Source organism: Lepisosteus oculatus, chromosome 4 (assembly GCF_040954835.1).
Source record: "Lepisosteus oculatus isolate fLepOcu1 chromosome 4, fLepOcu1.hap2, whole genome shotgun sequence".
Lineage (NCBI taxonomy): Eukaryota > Metazoa > Chordata > Actinopteri > Semionotiformes > Lepisosteidae > Lepisosteus > Lepisosteus oculatus.
In genome coordinates, this window is record NC_090699.1 from 26,815,421 (window position 1) to 26,833,825 (window position 18,405).

The 18,405-nt window shown below is 37.1% G+C and overlaps 2 protein-coding genes across 7 annotated transcripts in view; both read left to right on the top strand.

The window, feature by feature from the left end:
• uros (uroporphyrinogen III synthase) overlaps positions 1-7,491 on the top strand; it is an 11,255-nt gene extending 3,764 nt beyond the window's left edge. For all 4 annotated transcript variants that reach the window (XM_006630514.3, XM_015346787.2, XM_015346784.2 and 1 more), the window contains exons 5-10: positions 1,356-1,430; positions 3,304-3,378; positions 3,607-3,690; positions 3,974-4,059; positions 4,728-4,826; positions 6,787-7,491. In XM_006630514.3, coding sequence (XP_006630577.2) covers positions 1,356-1,430; positions 3,304-3,378; positions 3,607-3,690; positions 3,974-4,059; positions 4,728-4,826; positions 6,787-6,909 — 542 coding nt within the window. In that variant the 3' untranslated portion in view covers positions 6,910-7,491. The remainder of the gene's footprint in view (positions 1-1,355; positions 1,431-3,303; positions 3,379-3,606; positions 3,691-3,973; positions 4,060-4,727; positions 4,827-6,786) is intronic.
• Positions 7,492-8,117: 626 nt separating this feature from the next.
• On the top strand, positions 8,118-17,661 carry mmp21 (matrix metallopeptidase 21). Of its 3 annotated transcripts, none has more exons than XM_015346964.2 (8): positions 8,118-8,488; positions 9,913-10,147; positions 10,798-11,512; positions 11,957-12,096; positions 12,436-12,577; positions 14,746-15,003; positions 15,602-15,774; positions 16,320-17,661. In XM_015346964.2, the coding sequence occupies exons 2-8, from the start codon at positions 9,995-9,997 to the stop codon at positions 16,623-16,625; spliced, it is 1,887 nt and encodes a 628-aa protein (XP_015202450.2). In that variant the 5' UTR covers positions 8,118-8,488; positions 9,913-9,994; the 3' UTR covers positions 16,626-17,661. The 3 variants fall into 3 exon arrangements, with proteins under 3 accessions (XP_015202450.2, XP_006630578.2, XP_069045100.1); XM_006630515.3 differs by having other exon boundaries at positions 9,917-10,147; XM_069188999.1 differs by lacking the exon at positions 8,118-8,488 and having other exon boundaries at positions 9,478-10,147.
• Positions 17,662-18,405: the final 744 nt, after the last annotated feature.

Below are 18,405 nucleotides of genomic sequence, written 5' to 3' on the forward strand. Positions count from 1 at the left end.
GCTTTTCTCCCCTCTTCACTAGAGAAAGCACTGGCATCACTGGAAGGTGAGCCTTATTTGCAATGCAGTGTCGACACTGCTCAAACATGAAGACAAAAAAAGGTTTCCTCTTAACAACAGCTTTGCATTTCACAGTTGCAGGACAGCCTGCAGCTAGAAAGATGTTTTCGTTGCAGGTACAGAGCCTCTTATTTTAACATGTGACAGGATTATACTGGACGATAAGACAGTTGACAAAAATTACAAATGTGTTTATGCAATACAACTAAATTAATCTAGCTAGCCTTTTTATTGAAAACTGAATCAACGATATGAGATGGATAGGAATTTAAAAATGCAAATGATTTAAATTAAGTGGTAAAATAATGATACAAAATAGTAAAAAAGGTGTAATGCTGGTGTTTTTCATTTTAAATATTTTGTAAGAAACCACATTTTTGTTCACAAGAGACACTCCAGTACTCTTTTAATATATTACTCCCTGGGTTTAATTTTCTGTCATGTGACAGCGTGCAAGCCATGAAAATTGGTTTCCTAGTGAGTGTTTTGACATTTAATAGGTGTTGAAATATGTTACTTTAGAATCTTTTAATAATGTGATGGCTTATCTGAAATAATAGAAGATGCATTTTTTCAACGAACCCCCATGATATCTAATTATTATTTTCCAGTCCTTCATATGCTTGTTAGCCACAATACACAAATGGAAATAAAACAAGACCAGAAGCCTGTGTTTAATTATAACCTTCACTGAACAAATGGTTGCCGCATCCCTGACAGTGATCTATTATTATCTGTGTATTATTGTAGTTTGAGAGAATTCTTAAATTCTAACACCTGGCCTGTCAGAATCCTGTCCAACACAAATTTAATTTCAGTGACTTGGAATGGAAAGCAATTCTTCCATGATTCTTGAATTCTGTTAGTTGCTTGCACCTGTGTTTTTGTTAATAGTTGCATCAAAAAACCTGCCAAACTCTCTTTGAAAGACCTCTAGAGTCAGCCTGCTGCCTTGCTCATGCTTTTCATTCAAGCTGAGATAAATGTTACCTTCAGAACAATGGTGCTCCGTTGCCTCACATCTGGTCCGAGCCTTCCTCTGAATTCCTATAAGCCTGAAATTAGAGGGTTGAGACATGCTGTATGTTACACATTTTAGCAGAGTACACCAATATAATTCACATTTTAACTTTAAATACTGAGTTTTTGGCATAGGTTATTTATAAAAGAATTGTGCTTGCCACAAGAAAAACTACCATCTGAATTGTGACACTTGCAAGTTGTATATTTCACACATAAAACAGAAAACACATTGACTAATGTGCCGGGTGTTTTTTGTTTGTTGATCTGCACAGAGTGGAGCAAAGGGCTGAAGGATAAATGGAACAATAAGCACACCTATGTTGTTGGGAAAGCCACTGCAGCCTTGGGTAGGTCTTCTCTGTGCTCGTCATGCTTCCTTTGTGATCAGTTGATTCGCAAATAAAGAGGTTTCAAAAAATAAGTGAAGAAGGTATTAATACAGAAAGAGAGAGGGATTGTGCTTACCCAAACCCTCTGCTTGCAGACTTGTTTTTGAATATGTTTCTGTTACATATGGGAAAGCAAGCCAAACATCAGTGCCTTTTACAAAACTGGGATGTTTGTGTTAGATAGGGATTGTAAATGAAAATGACACATCCAGTTGGGTACAGTAAAAGCCACAACATAACTATCACCAACTGCCTTTTTAACAAGGTTGGACTCAGCGGAGTAAATGTAAATAGATGCATTTATGCAGCCGATGATTGATATGTTCAAACATATGACTAAAAAGTGTTCAGAATTCACTGTGTGTGCTGCAGATGGATTATGGGTTTCTTATAATTATGGGGTATGTTTTCTTTTTAAACTGCCACAAGCCACCTGCCATGAAAGAGGCACTGATACCAGTGCTGTCCTGGTGAAGCCTCATCTATCATTTAAAAGGCTCCTGGCAAGGTCAGGGAAGTGCCTCACCTTTGGAGGATTCACAAGACCCTGCTGTTTCTGACTTGAACACATTAGCTGATAATTGAAACAGCCTTTTCTGTGCCAGACACCTGTGTATCCTGCCTTAATCTATCAACATGATAAACACTGCGTTTAGTTTGCTTGGAAATTGGTTTGTAACAACTCACAGTTTACTGTTAAACGTGTGAACAGGAGACATTGGTTGATTTATCACTCGTCTTGTGTTAGAGGGCAGATCCACTCAGTCCTTCTTTCTACATGTGAGTAATCTCTGTTGTGCAGAATGTCTTGGTTTTTAACGTAAGGTTGTGTTTTGATAAGGAGTTTAATGATGGTTTCCTAACAGTGTTAGTTTACTGTGACTCATAGTAAAAGCATTTGCAGTATGTGGTGAACAGAAATCGTCTTTCTTTGGTGTCAGTCCTTCATCATCCTTCCATTAAAGTTTGCATTTCATTTCAGATAGCATTTATATCATGTTTGTGTAACATACAAAAGTGGCCAACTTTGTCACTCTCAACTCATGCTATTACTGGACAAGACTGTGATCCTACCAATACACAGTGGATCCTGCTGATGAGGATCTCTTCAACAATTACAACATAAATAGGATGGAGGGAAATGTACAGTGGAACAGAACAGAAGAATTAATAACGTCTAGCCCCGGGCTATACCATTTGATCCCAGCTGTGATAAAAATGAAGTCATTGTGGAAACGGGAGTGCTGACACATGACTGTCACTTAGGTGCTACAGCACATATACTGTAAATGCCTCTGTTTAATACTTCATTCTTAACCTTGGTTTCATACACTGGGAAAAAACTGTATCATGAGACCTAGGCACCTTGGAGCAATGAAATTTAGTTCACATACAAATAGAGCTTTGAGGAACTCATTCCTATGAACAATAATAGTGATCTTTGACTAGTGTCAGACAACTGTGTGCCATGTTCCTCCACAAATCTGATGGTCACACTAAGTTGATATACTGTAGCAGCTTTAGATATGTAGTGATATCTACAGGGAATAAGATTCCTCTAGACGTGTTTATATATATATCAAAAGCCATTGCTCCACTGTACGTAGTTTTCAATTTACATTTATTTTAATTAGCCTGCTAACTATAAGCCCACCTTATATAAATAATCTGTTGCTAAAACCTTTGATATTGACCATTTGAGCATATAATAGTGTTGAGTACATTACTTTGAGTCCAGAATTAAAGTAAAGTGCTTAAATTTGAATTTGTATTTTTATGTCTTCTGTAATGCTGTTTATTTTGATATGCACTTTCAAATCTTGTTTTCTAGTTCAAGAAATTGGCCTGGTTCCACTGGGAGAAGACAGTGGGAATGCAGATAAACTATCTTGTTTCATCTGCGAAAGTATGTGAGAGGTTCCAGAGTTCTGTATCTTGGTGTAATATTATTTAAATATCTTATTTTCAAATTATATCACTGCATAAAGTGTTATTTAGGACAAGCATTCAAATGTAAGGCTGGAATTTATCTGATACAAATGGTGATTATTCATTAATATGCTGTAGTGAATGTGGATAACTAAACATTTGACAAAATCTCATTTGTACAAACAGCAGTCTTGTTTTTCTGCAGGAGAAGACTCCAGTTCATTGCCCCTTCTCTTTCCTTGTGGGTCTATTAAAAGAGAAGTTCTACCCACAGCACTGAAGATGAATGGTAACAGTCTGTATTTTACAAGAGGGACTTAGAAACCACGCAAAACTTAGATAAGTTCTTAAAAGGATTTCTAAATCATATTGTTGCATGTCTTGCTAATAAAATCTAAATATAGGATGGTATGGAGTTTTTATTATGTATCATTTGTCTTTTCTACCTGCATTATACATAAAGAACTGCAATGACTTGTTCTTAGGAAAATATTTTACAACTTGATGACAAATTATGAATGATAAAATTCAGAAATAAGAGCACTTTGTGACACTCATTTAAATGTAATCAGGTGTGCCTCTGGAATGTTTGATGGTCTACCAAACGGCACAGCACCCAGATCTTGAAAAAAATTTGGAAACCTACTTCTCGGAACAGGTAAGCTCTGTACAATATTATGATTCGATATACAGTTTATCATCTTACAGCTAAATGTCAGATAGCCTGAAATGTCTGCACAACACAACTGACACAAAACCACTGTAAAACAACATATCCATTGTCTGGCGTTTAACATCCTGAAGCCTTCAAAACAGTGTTTCGTGAATTACTTGTATAGGGTATAAAGAATTGCAATTACAGTATTTTGTTCAGTCAGTGCATGGAAATGCACTGACTGCAATGCAGTGCTTTTATTTCCATTTTCATGTATTATTTTTGATTTCTCATTTCCTTTTGAACATCACCTCACTGATCTAGATGTACTGGAATGTTTCACAGATGCTGTGCACTTAATATGGAGAAGAAGTGTGTCATTTCTGTACTCCTTTTGGTTTAGAATGTATGGTGCTGGGAATGGATAGAAATGTATACATCTTGGAAAACAAATTTGACATGAATTGCATTTATTAACTTGGCAACACCTGTTTCACGTGTGACAGTTCCAGAGTGTTAAGTGTCCATCCAACTTAAGCATCTTATTTAATTGTATTTATTATGCTATTCACTCTGACATTCAAGCAACCTTTAAATAAATTGTCACAGACACAAAATAGAGATGTTTTGCTGGCCTTATAATATGTTGTACTGTTTTAATTTGTGTGTAGGATGTCCCAGCAAGCATTGCATTCTTCAGTCCTTCAGGAGTGAAATTTTGCCTTAAGGCTCTGCAAAGACTATCAGGAAACAGACTGGAACAGATTAAGGTACTGATAATCTGAATTACAAGCAGTTATACTTTTACTATTGATCTTTCCACATTAACATGGGTGACTTGATAAAGGTGCTTTTAATCACATATTAAATCTGCATGTTTTAGCTTTAGTCAATAGGAGTGCTGATCCACACAATGTAGAATTAGATAGCAGTAGCTAAAAAAGGCCCTTAATTGTCAAATTACAATAGAAATAACCAAATGTTGTCTTGAAAAAGTTTGTGCAGTTTTGCTAAACATCATGTTGTTCGTGTGTAACATTCAACATTTTCAGAATCCTGTTTAAACAAGCACTTAGGGGAAGGTGGTTAGCTATTTGCTGTATTGTTTCTGTTAAACATTCTAGTCAGGTAAGTGTAATGCTGTGTAATCAGGAAAATAAATAAATTATCCTCCTTGAATAAGTAGGAGCAGGAAGTATTCTGCTCTGTGAAGCTAAGTTCTCTTTAACAGTATCTTTCAGAAAGGTTATTCACTATTCATGTCATAGCATGATGCACATCATATACGTTTTTCAATGACACCTGTGAATGTCCCATGGCCTATCTGAAGAAAGTCTGATATAACTACACTGCTTGAAGGACATCTTACACAACAAAGCACCGAGTTCAGCTTTTTAGCAGTCATCTCACAACGCAGGAAAAGAAACATTTGACACCTTTAATGAAATTAGATTTTTTCTTTGCTTTATCAGATTTGTTTTGCTTATGAATATCATTCTTTTCAGTTTTTCCTCAAACCTGTACCTTCGGTAGATTGGTATATTAATAGGAAAAAGAGATTGCAGACATTGTGCAGTACTCCACTTCTGAATATACAAAAAAGATTATATTAATTCTTAAATTAACGTAGGGAAACATATTGGACTGTTTCTACAATTTCAAGTGGTCTAAAATGTACTTCTTTAATAAGATGATCACTAGTAGAATAAGCATACATTAAGGGTAGATCATAGTAGCATTTAAAGCATTTTTTGCATTTTTCGCTGTCTCGTTTCTCTTCACAATAGTGTGCTACGTTGAGGCATTTATTTTCATTTAAATTATTGTGTGTGATGATTAAAGCCATTTTATACACAATACATCCTCATTTCAAGTATTTTATAGTAGTGTGTATTACATAAAGCTTCATTATTCTACCATTTTTCTGTTGTTGATTACAGCCAATGCTGTATTGTTGGCAGGTGAAGTGTACCTACCGAGATTGTTAGTGCTGATGATTTGGCAGAGAAAGCAGAGAACCCGACAGTGAATGCAAATGTGGGATGTGACTCAGTCATTCTAACTGTTAGGAGTAAATTATCATTCCTGATTAGATCATTCTGGAGGTGGTGATATGTACCATATAAAAAAAGAAAAGCTGTTTTATGAAATTACCAAGTGCATTTGCATCATAGACAAGTATCAAAATACAACATCAGTAAATAGTGCACACTTGACATTTACAGTATCTCCTGTCTATTAATCACGTGCTTTATTTTGCTATCACAGTTAAATTAAACTTGACATGAAGATCAGTGAAAGCTTGTGATTGACACATTCATCACAGCCACATGTCTAAAAGAAGGCACAGTAACACTGTATTGTTAGTCACCTTAGAGACGTCTTACTGTAAGTGAGATGCGGGATGTAAGGAAACATTGAAAGTAAGTGAAACAACAGGAAGGACCAGTTCATTGATTGACAATTACATTACCAACCACTGGTAGTAAACGAGAGTTTTTTTGTCGTTATCCGCACTGAGGAACTGGTAGAGTTTGGAGTTGAGGGATCTGATGAGGTTAGTAATTAAAGGAAGTGCAAGATGTGGAGTTGTTACGTGTAAAAATACACTTATTTAGTATATTTAGTACTGCACTGATCCCTGGCTGCATCACTGGTAGCTTAATATTTGTCACCTTTTAAATACTCTATATACTGTCTTTAAAAAATCTTGATGGTTTCTTCCTGTAGTTTGCAGCAATTGGACCGTCCACAGGCGATGCAATGGCAGCCGCGGGGCTGTCTGTCAGCTGTACCGCAGGAAAGCCCACGCCCCAGGACTTGGCTGCAGGAATATCACAGACGCTTTGCTGACTCTGACCAGATAATCTGTCTCCTGGCTTTGCAGCTGTAAAGCTGTGAAGAACATGTTGCTCCTCAGTGAGCTGAGTGTCCTCATCCAGCACTATCCCAGAGCAATGATGATATCTGTCAAAGGCTGCTTCACTGCCTGCAAGTTTCCATGTATCTCTTCTTAATAAAAGCAACAGAGATGTGTCACATCCTGTTAAGCGCTTAAAGACTTACACTTGAGCTATACCGAATGTTTGATTGGTAACTGTTAAACTGCAATATAGGCCTACAGTTTAAATATACAAATTTGTAGCTCTTCAGGAGTGTCACTGCATCATATACAGTACATTGTATGTACTTGTTACAACAGACCTGTTTTTGTTAGTTTTCCACAGTAAATGCACTGTAATCAGACAAATCAAAATGTTCAGGAGATCATATTGATTATTCTTAAAATCATTAAGTTCTAAATAAGCAACCAAACTTTCTCCCTTTCATTGAAGATAATTTTGTGTTGTTTTGTTAAAATTAATTTTTCTCTGCTCTATACAGGTTTTCTTTCTTATTGATATACAGTATAATAAAGTCCATTGATTGATTGCATGTGTCATGTCATTGTTTTATTTAATCATTTGTTATTATTATTATTTATTTACTAATTGCGACAATGTGAGCAGGTTTATAGCAACTAACAACTATGTTAAAGGAATGGAACTGTCATTTACAAGTCGCAGTGAGTTTCGAAATGAAACTCAAGAGTAAAATCTACAAGGCACGTGTGATCTGGTCCGCTGTACACAAGAGTTACTGGGTATATAAATACGAGTTCAGAGAATAGAGAATCTCTCTGTAGGAAAATACGTTTTTATCACCAGAAGGGTAGTACATAAGCATATTAGTAAGATAAGTGATAATGGCCATACCAAAGTTACAAACTCTTCAAGCCAAAAAATGAATTAACTGTTAAGCACTGGTAATTTTGCAGATGTCTTAGGTTATGTTTCATTAACCAGAAAATCTGGACTGGATCACCAAGAGTTTAACAATTACTCTTCTTTTTCCAATTTGCAGTGGCATCTCAGTTAAACTCTAGCATGTAATGAACTCTTTGAACCTTTTCGGTCCAGGTTTTGATACAATATAAAAACATCCCTGGTTAAGTTAATAATCTGCTACATATTTCAAAAGCTAAGCAAGAGTGGGGCTGTTCAGTACTGATACGGGTGACATCCAAGGAAGCACCAGGTTGCTGCTGCGAGTGGTATTAGTGGATCCATAGGTCACAATCTTCCATTGGACCAAGATTCCCAGACTAATTCCCCTGTGTGGTGACTGGGGACACTCTGCTGTAGGATATATGTTTTAGGCAAGGCAGAAAACCAAGGACCTGATTATTTTGTCTTTAAAGTTCCCATGGCATTATTTGAACGCAGAAGATTATTAACATCAGTGTCTCAGAAAAAAACTACAATTTGTACAATTTTACCTTCTTAAACTCCTTCCTTTTTTCAGCCGTTGGAGCAATTTCTCCTTTTTCTATGGGATCATTTTGTGCAGTGGTTCTCCTATCACACATCTCCCTGGAAGGGCTGCACTTCAGGTGTGTACAGTAAAGAACTTCAGCGCCTTTAGGATAAAAAACAATATATTCTATCAATGCATGGACTTTTTATTTTTATTGCTGATGGCGTTTGACTCTTGGTCACTTAATATTCTTCTCTGGCAGGATTTCAGACAGTTTTTGATATTGTCAACAATATCAACAAATCCTACTGGATCACATGAAGAATCATCTGGGAATCAGTAGTATCCCTTCATTGGTTTGGCATCTATTTGCCCACAAATCTACAGTCCAGCTGTCTCAGGGCGTTCCATGGGTTTTTGTGCTGGGACCTTTACTGTTTTACATTTGCATGTTGCCCATGGGTCAGATTTTTTGCCAGCTCGCACTTTGCATTTTACAAGTGTCTGATATTAAAGATAAGTGCAACGCTTTCGTGAAATCGAACATTTAATGAAAGTTAGGAAACTTGGTGTCTTTTGCTACTGTGTTGTGCATAATAGAAAACATGCACAGAGTATCTTTCTACTATATAACACTACTCCCACCGCCTAGATGTAACTAAAATATTGATACATATTGATATTTAATCAATACTTCATCTTTACTGGTAAGAAACAGGCTTCAATCTGCAGAATTATGTGGTTCGTTTGATAAAATACTCAGCTTCAATATATAGCTCCTGTAAGCTGTCAGTTGGTTCCCTTTGAAATCTAAAGTTGACTTTAAGTCTTTAAATAGTACTCGGGTATAAGCGGCTAAATGGTCTAGTTCCAGGTTTTCTTAACGGTTTTTCCCTCAAATATAATCTAACTTATTTTGAAACCTGCTGATTCTGTCCTTCTTTACGGAAGAATAGTTTTGGTGTGCAACACCAAGTCCATAGAGCTCACTGCCCAAATCCGTTTGATACGTCTATCAACGTTTTTACATTTGCTGAAAACATCATTTTTTCAATATATGTTATGCTTTATTGTATAATTGCAATATAATTTATTTTCAATTTAGATTTTACTAGGTTGGTTTGCAGTTTATTTTTCCTCTTTTTATCACCTGTATTATATTTGAGAAACTTTCTCGAAAAGCTCATAACATTTTATTAGTACTATATTTCATTTAGTCTTTGCCTGCGTAAAGGGGTCAATTATTACGACTTTAAACATTACTGTTTTATAGAATTACCTAAATTAAATATATATATTTGTAAAAACTATATCTAATCAGTGCACAATATCCCACCGGGGATTATCACCGCATCGTTAACTTCAGGTGTAATTACATCCTAGGAAAAGGAGGTAAAGGGAAGGTAAAGCTATTCACAACTCCGTTACAAAACAGTTTAAATTAAAACTATGCTTTTCTTGAAACTTGAAAGACTGTTGACTTTTTGGGGTTTGTCTTAGGAGGCGTGGTTTGCCCTTTCCGTTGTAATATATAAAGAGCTTGTTTCGCACGGCTTTGAGACAGGGCATGTTTTAAAGAAGAGGGAAAAGACAAAGCAGAACTAAGTGACATCATCTGTCATACACCCCACGAACACCCACGATGCTGACTTCAATTCGGCTGAGAGCATACTTTCTACTGACCCTCATCGCCCCGGCTGTAGCGGAAAGAATATTTCACAACAGAGACCATTCCGATGTGCTGATACCCGCTTCACACCAAGCTGAACTCATCATAGACAAAGGCTCTGCTCAGGTAGGAGTGAAACTTTTTGTCACAATGTCTTGTTTGTTAATATAACAATACCGATTCAAATACTCCACTATTAAAACACTGGCAGTAGCTATCAACCTTTATTAAAAAAAAAACATTCTTGCCTGAAACGACTCAGAACAGTTTTGCAGCATGATGAACAAAGATAATATATAAATAATATTAAAAGTGCAATTACATGCACTATGCAATATAGTGGCATTAAATAAGACCGTCATCACTGAACAGCAAATGCTTGTATAATCAAAATCTAATGAAATCATAACATTTTTTTAATTCTTAAAATACACAAAACAATGTAACAAATCATGAAGCAGATGCTTCTCTAATCCTAAACTCAACACATGCACTACTTAATAATCTATTCTATACACACATTGCACTGTTTGTAATATGAACTCTTGTCAAGACATGTATGGACAGTCTGTAGGAAACTTGTGTCTTGTTTAATAACTCTTACATTCCAAATATAAGCTTATGCAGTTTTTCAGATTTCCCCCAAAAAAAGCAAACTGTAAGTCAACTACTGCACTACTGGATAATAGGTATTTCAGTTTAGGATTCTCCACTTAATTAACAAATCTGTTTCATCAACCCCAACCTGCGTGTGGCCACCGCCTTCCCTTGCACAGCAATTCCTCTTGAAATATGGCTTTATGAGGCCCGGAAGCTGGGAGGAATCCCAGTCTGACACGGCACTGGTTCCTGCAGCTGCCAGCACAGCTCCATTCGACATGACGCCTTTGATTCAGGAAGGGGACTCGGGGTCCCGAGCAGGGAAGGAAAGCGCCTCTAAGGATCCCGCTGAAAACCCCACGTTCATCTCGGCTCTCAGAGATTTCCAAGAGGTGTCAGGCCTACGGGTCACAGGTGTGCTGGATGATGCCACTAAAGCTGCCATGAACAAGCCCAGGTGCGGTGTCCCAGATAAGGCGTTAGACTCCAATGTCACCGCCACTGCCAACGCAACAGACACCAGGCCGAACCAGACTCTCTTCATCAGCACTACCGCAGCCGGTGCCACACGCGGGCTCGACAGTACTCACAGCCGAGACGGCCCGACTGGGTCTCTGGGGCCAGAAAGGAGAAAGCGGTTTCTAGAGACCCTGTTATTGAGGAAAAGACGGAGAAGAGACCTCACGGGAGCAGGGCAGGTGGGCTTCTCCAAGAAGGTGCTGAAGTGGAGGCTGATGGGAGAGGGCTACAGCAGCCAGCTGTCCATTGACGAGCAGAGATATGTTTTCAAGCTGGCCTTCAGAATGTGGAGCGAGGTGTGTCCTGTGGAATTTGAAGAGGACCTTACGTCTCCTCTTTTCGAGATCGACGTTCGGCTTGGCTTTGGAACAGGTAGGACAAGCATTTCTAATCTCTCTCATGGTAGTTATGGTTGCATTAAACAATATAGAAGATGGAAGAAACTGGGTCACTAAAACAACAACATTCATGCATTGACTTCTCTCAGTAATCCCACAAATAAAGGACTCTTGGTCAAGACCAGAGTTTACAGTTAAGACAATCCTCCATATTTTGGTATGTATTATTAGACTAGAAAAATGTAAACACATTTACAAAATTTTAACTTTAAAAAAGATCTAATATTGAAATTAAAACATTGTAATATTGAAATTAATACAAATGTTAAAAAATCTTTGAAAAGAGTCTATATTTCCTGCAAAACTTCACATTTGAGAAGGGGTTTATTTGCATACTTGGACATATATCGTTTTGATCACTTTCAGTAAACGGTTTTCTGAAGCTCTCCCTTGTCAACACCTCTTGTCTGCAATTCAGGACGACACCTGGGCTGCGCCCAAAGTTTTGATGGGGCGGGTCGTGAGTTTGCTCATGCATGGTTCCTGGGTGATATTCACTTTGACGATGATGAGCACTTCACAGCTCCAAGTGGTGGCAATGGAATCAGCCTCCTCAAGGTCAGTGACAGCTGTTAGCACTCCACACATGCTGAAAGACATCCAGTGTCTCATCCATTAAGGATTATGTCCTTTGCATGCACTGTCAAGACCTATTAAACCACAGGAACATTTCTGTGTTTGAGCGGGTGAATCAAAAAGGATGAATTTCATAATTAATGTTTCATGGAACATCTGCACAATTCTTCCTTTTGGGTTGGATGTTCAGAACTCAGAACAAGTATATTATACAGTCTTTTATGCCAGTTATTCAACCTGAGCCTCTCAGAGCATGTTGTAATGATTTTCAATCACAGCTGTATACAGTAGTTAAAAACTTACTCTGGCTCTTTATTCCAGGTTGCAGTGCATGAGATAGGTCATGTTTTAGGCTTGCCACATATCTACAGAGGAGGATCCATTATGCAACCCAGCTATGTCCCTCAGGACTCAGCCTTCGAAATTGACTGGATGGACAGAAAAGCTATCCAGCAGCTCTATGGTATGGTGGCTTGTGTAGGACCTACTGTACCACGAAGTTTCCATGCTAAAAACAAAGGCAGAGGGGTGAAACTATAGAAGGTGGAGATCTGTTCTTGAGAAGGATCTTCACACATTCTCAACGGGGTTCTGTGAAAAACGTGTATACCCAAAATATCAATTAATCTTATGATCATGCTTATAAATGGGATCCTTCATTTTGCGTGCAATCTTAAGTCTATCCAGTCTCAGGTGGTTTTAAAATGTAATAACCCACTGTTCCAAATATTTATTTATCTAGTTAAAAACACACAATTATATATATATATGCATGGAATTTCATTATGTTTCCTCAGTGCTGGTCTCTCAATTCTAAAACATTTTAAGAACTGCATACAGTATTCTGTTTCTGTTTTGAGAGGAGAGGGTGGTCCTGTAGAGAACATGCAATATTTTTTAATTAGGTCTACTAAGAATTTTCTTTCATAGGAGGCTCAGCTGTATTCATGCATTGCTTGAAAGCATTTGAGTAAATAATCATTGCTCACAGAACTGTGAACTTCACAAGCAGTGAGAGCAGTATCTGTAAGCAGATCTGCAGTTTCTTCAAATCTGCAATAGACAGATTTTCAGGTTTAACAATGATGCATTATTTTTTCTAATGTAAAAGATTGCTTATAATGTCACCTTAAGAATCTGCCCACATTTATTATTATTTTTTTTATTTTTAATAATCACTTGAGAGGATAAATAAATACTAAATATTTGTTTTACATACTATTTTTAAAGACGTATTAAAACTAAAAAACCTTTTTGCAGGAATTACATAATCTTTTAGTTATACTGGCAAGGCAGTCCTCCCGGCTGTGAAACTTTCTGTTATCTTAATGTCAGTTTAATGCATCTCATTCAATATTTAGGTACTACAAGATATATTCGTTTTCAATATGCTTCATGCATGAATTATTAATATAAATCATTGTAACAAGATGCAATTAAAGGGGGAGTATTTTAGTGCTATTTATCATAGTGATATTTATTACAGGTAAACCTGTATAAAATAGCTAGTTTATTAAAGGCTAATCTATACGTTAATCTGACATAAATTTGATCTCAGATGAAACTGAAATTAGATCATGAGAAGAAATGTGATGACGGTTTTGTCATTGAGAATGTGTGAAGTAGGAAGCAGTGAGAATAATATATTTTGAAAATGTAAATGTTTATTTTTATTTAAATTCAAAATTGTAATTGTGAAATAGTTGCTGCACAAAGATGTATTATGGACAGCAGTTTTTCTTTTCATGGAATTCTTTTTGGGCATTTTTAATGATGGCATATTAAGTACACTAAGTTACTGTAGTGTATGTTTATTCCTAGTATTTTAGGATGTAACAAAGCTTGTCCAGCTTTTTTTGTATGATTTTATATTATGGCCTTTATACATCTAGACAAAGATCCTGTTTTCACTCCAAAAACACAACCATCTTGACTAATTATGCAAATCGCATAAACTCTGCAGGAACCAATTCAATTACTGTTGGCTGACCTACAGTATTGTGCTTTTCTTGGCTACCTACCACCTGCATATACTGAAATAACATTCCAAGAAGGCTCAACTCGGATAACGTACTGACCTTTTGTTTTTCCTAAAAATTGTAAACTGTCAGAGAGAGTGTTTAACTGCATTAAATCACTCTTACCAGCATTTAAAAGGAAGATATAATGGTTCCCTTAATGTTTGAGTCCATAAATCAAATTCTCCAATTCTCTACTGTTTTTGTAAATTTTAGATATTTTGCAAATAAACTACATTTCAGAGTAGAACTCGGTAGATTTTTCTCTTTTTAATGAAACAGGATTCATGTTGTGACTTTGTAGATCACAGGTAACGTTTACTTCTCAAGCATGGGCTTGTTGCTCTTTATTGATCACTATCTCAAGCTTCAAGACGCTAAAGAGACAGAAGGTTACATCTGAAAATGTAGAATTAAAACATAAGCTGTACAGATACCTACACATTGGAGTTTGGAGTTAGAAGCATTGCACAGTGTTCAAACTATTCAATACCTGAGCTGGACAGGAAGCTTTGAGCTTAATCTTCTTCTGTAGTTCCCAAACTTGTTGGTGTCAATAATATACCATGCATGTAAATGGGAGCAACTTCTGTCTTGCTGACGTCTGCTTTAGGTGGGTGCAAAGGCCGTTTCAACACTGTTTTTGACTGGGTCAGAAAAGAGAGGACTCCCTATGGCGAGCTGGTGATCCGCTTCAACACTTACTTCATCCGGGATAGCTGGTACTGGCTATACGAGAACCGCAGCAACAGGACCCGGTATGGTGACCCCATTGCTCTGCAGGTGGGCTGGCATGGAATTCCTTCGGATGGGGTGGATGCTTATGTTCACGTGTGGGACTGGAGGACTGACGCTGCCTATTTTTTTAAAGGTAATAAAATGTACTTAGGTGCAGCACACAGACAGGGTTGTATGGGCAGGGAGAACTGATTCTGGCTGTGGGTGATGGTTGTGTGGATGTGGTGGCTCAGTGTATGCTGTAGTCCTTTAGCCCAAATCATGTAACTGCTGCTAAATTAGCAAGAGGGGTTTGAAAAAAAAAAAAGGATTAAATAGTACTCCACAGACTGTATTTAACAGAAGAAGTCTGGTAGTGTTAAATAAAATAAATACCCTGACACATTTCTTTATGTCCCATTACTGAGAACCTTACAATGAGCAAATACAGTTCTGAAAACGCTAAAGCACAGCGATAATAGCATGCGTTAACATGCAGCAGGCTCACACCAGGTTAAATACAGATGTATTTTTCTTAAGCCATTTTTCCACTCTTATTAGTAGTGGTGGCTTAGAATGGTAGGGGAATTAATTCCACTTGGATTTGAAGAAAACAATAAGGACATAATGTCTGCAGTGTTACGGAAGGAAAAATACATGAATAAGGAAAAGAAACTGGATTCATGCCCAGTTAACCTATGCCTTGATTAACACTTGAAGTTGTACTGTATGTTTGCCCTGCATGGCTGCAGGCACTCAGTACTGGAGGTACGACAGTGAGAATGACCAGGTGTACACCCAGGACTCAGAAGGACAACGATACCCCAGGCTCATTTCTGAAGGCTTCCCTGGGATTCCCAGCCCCATCAACACAGCGTTCTACAACAGGAGGGACTCCAGGATTTATTTCTTTAAGGACTTGCATGTAAGGGCTGGATCTTTGGTCCACAAATCCATTCAGACCACCTCACAGCTTTCCCACTCACGAGGAAGAATATTTTTCAGGAATACAGCAAAATACAGACTAGTACAAATGATCAGCTCAGAATTTAAAAGGCTTAAGAGGACTTCATGGGCTAGATTGTTTGCTCCTGATTCTGGACCTTGTTTTAAACTGCAGTGATGAACATGATCGTTGTCTGACAGCAATAAATTGAGAAGTGCTTTAATTTATTCAGACAAACTTCACTCTTGTAACCTAAATAGGATCCATGGCTAATTTGGCATTTTCAAGCATTCACTTGTTAACCTTTTTCTTTCTACATTCCTGTGGTAACACTGAATCACCACACACCGTGCCTCCTGGCTTCTCATTAGCACATCTCAGTTAACAGAGGCTAAAAATAAATAGCAAGGCACTGACGAAATGCTGCTGCTGGGGGAAAAAAAAATCTATTTTTTTGCTGTTACTCTCTTTTGTTCTTTGTTTTAAATAACCAGTTCAAAATGTTTGCTTTCCCTTTTTCACAGGTATACAGCTTTGATGTGAGAACTAACAAGAAAGTGAATGGCTTCCCCATGAGAATAACGGATGTGTTCCCTGCGGTTGTGCCTGGAGATCACCCCATCGGAAACCTGGACGTGGCTTATTTCTCCTACACACACAACTCCATCTTCTTCCTTAAGGGAAGCCACTTCTGGAAGGTTGTGAGCAGCCAGGACCGTAGGCAAAACCCCTCCCTACCCTACAATGGAGTGCTGCCCCGGAAGGATATAGATAGCCACTGGTTTGACATATGTAATGTGCACATGAGCACTTTGAAAATGACCCTCTAAAAAGGTGAAGGCAGAGTATCGAAAATGTTTTTTCTCTTATGGCTATTTCTCTCTGCTGGAAAGAGACTGTGTTTGTCTTTTGTAGTGCACAGAACATACAGGGAGAACATACAAGGAAATACATGTGAGAACATAATGCTTAAGCATCAGATATCTAGTGCATACTTCAGATTTCTGTAGATCCACCATTTCCTTGAAACTATCAACACTCTTTGCCTGCTAGTTTCAGGCAAAACATGTATTGATCTCTTTTATGTGCAAAGTTAAAATTCAAATTTTTAGATTTGTAATTTATTTCAAATGGAAACCTGACTAATTTTTGAATCATTTATGTATGTATGGATAACTATGTGGAATTTATTAGAATCTGTGTTATGAAAATGAATGGCTGATATTTCAACTCATTCTCCAAATATAGCTCTGAATTTGAAAGTCAGTCCAAAATTGCTCTTCATTTTTATGTTTTCCTTCAATACATAACAGGCTTTACTAATTTTATTCTTGAAGGCAACTTATACTGTAATGTTCATTTTGAAGAAATATTTCAGCAATTCGCCTCAGAACAAATCCTGTTAATTTAGCTGACATTCAGATAGTAATTATTAATTCGCATTGTGTAATCACTTAGTACATCCTATCTAGCTTCATACAAGATTAACAATAAGCAACTTCAGTACAGATATTCTGCTCTCTGTGAAATATGATGGAAATTAGCTATATTATCCAGTATTTAAACACTGCACTAGTGATTAAACAAGTTTCCTTGTCACCAGAACAAATATAATAAGATCCATCAATTCCGCACTTGCTGAGGTAATAAGTTAAATTAGTGCTGTGATTTGCGAGGCTGCCCCAGCTGTCTGTGGAAGCTTGTGCATTTGTGTGCCCTGGTTTCCTCAAACCTCCCAAGAACATGCTGGCTAGATTTGATTTGCTAATCTAAATTGTCTCTTTCTCCATTTCCCTGCAATGGACTGACATCCCATTCACAAGAATAGTCACGTTACCCTTACCAATGAAAGCAAATTACAGATATGAGAATATTAGCCTGCTTTTATTTTTTTAATGTAATTTTGACTCATGCTGGTAATAACTAATACTAGAATCCCATTTAGTAAATCTCTTTATTTCCCTGACACGACTTATATTGATGAAGGACACTATCCTTTCCAACCAATAATATTCAATATATCAGGTGGCAACAGGGGTGAAGTAGTGAAACATCAGTATTACTTCTCACATCCACTTTTTTCCTCTTAAGGTTAGTGGTTCAAATGTAAACCCACGTTTTTTTTGCTTGTTATACATAGTTAGATTTACATATGAGGTATCCATTTCACCTTGTTGTAAATATTGTTAGATGTTTTTGTATTTATAGTTAATCAGTATCCTGCGCTATATTACAGATGTTTTGATGTGTACTTGTCTATTGCACTTGTACTGTATAACTATGACAAAGAAATTTCTGAAGTGCCAGGTATTTTTCCCGTTTAAATCTAAAAAAAAAAGTGTTGGTTTAAAAATCTCTTCCTGGTGTACAGAATAAGACATAACTAGCTATATTTAACAGGGAATTACATAAAGATTATCATGCAGTGTAAACTTGTGTAGTGTCCTGTTAATTTTATCATACAATATGCGTTAACTGGTGTACCTTAGAGCTTGTCTGATAAAGCACTTAATTTAGAACTTCAGAGTCTTGCCTAAACTGGGATGGCTTAGTCTAATTTGTCAGCAATTTTGCCTGCAGTATTGTTTTTGATTTTTTAACAAATATTCA

Coding starts and splice junctions, on each gene's coding strand:
- mmp21 (XM_015346964.2), top strand. CDS start 9,995: ATGCTGACTTCAATTCGGCTGAGAGCATACTTTCTACTGACCCTCATC. Junction 15,004..15,601: donor CGCTGCCTATTTTTTTAAAG/GTAATAAAATGT, acceptor GCATGGCTGCAG/GCACTCAGTACTGGAGGTAC. Junction 15,775..16,319: donor ATTTCTTTAAGGACTTGCAT/GTAAGGGCTGGA, acceptor CCTTTTTCACAG/GTATACAGCTTTGATGTGAG.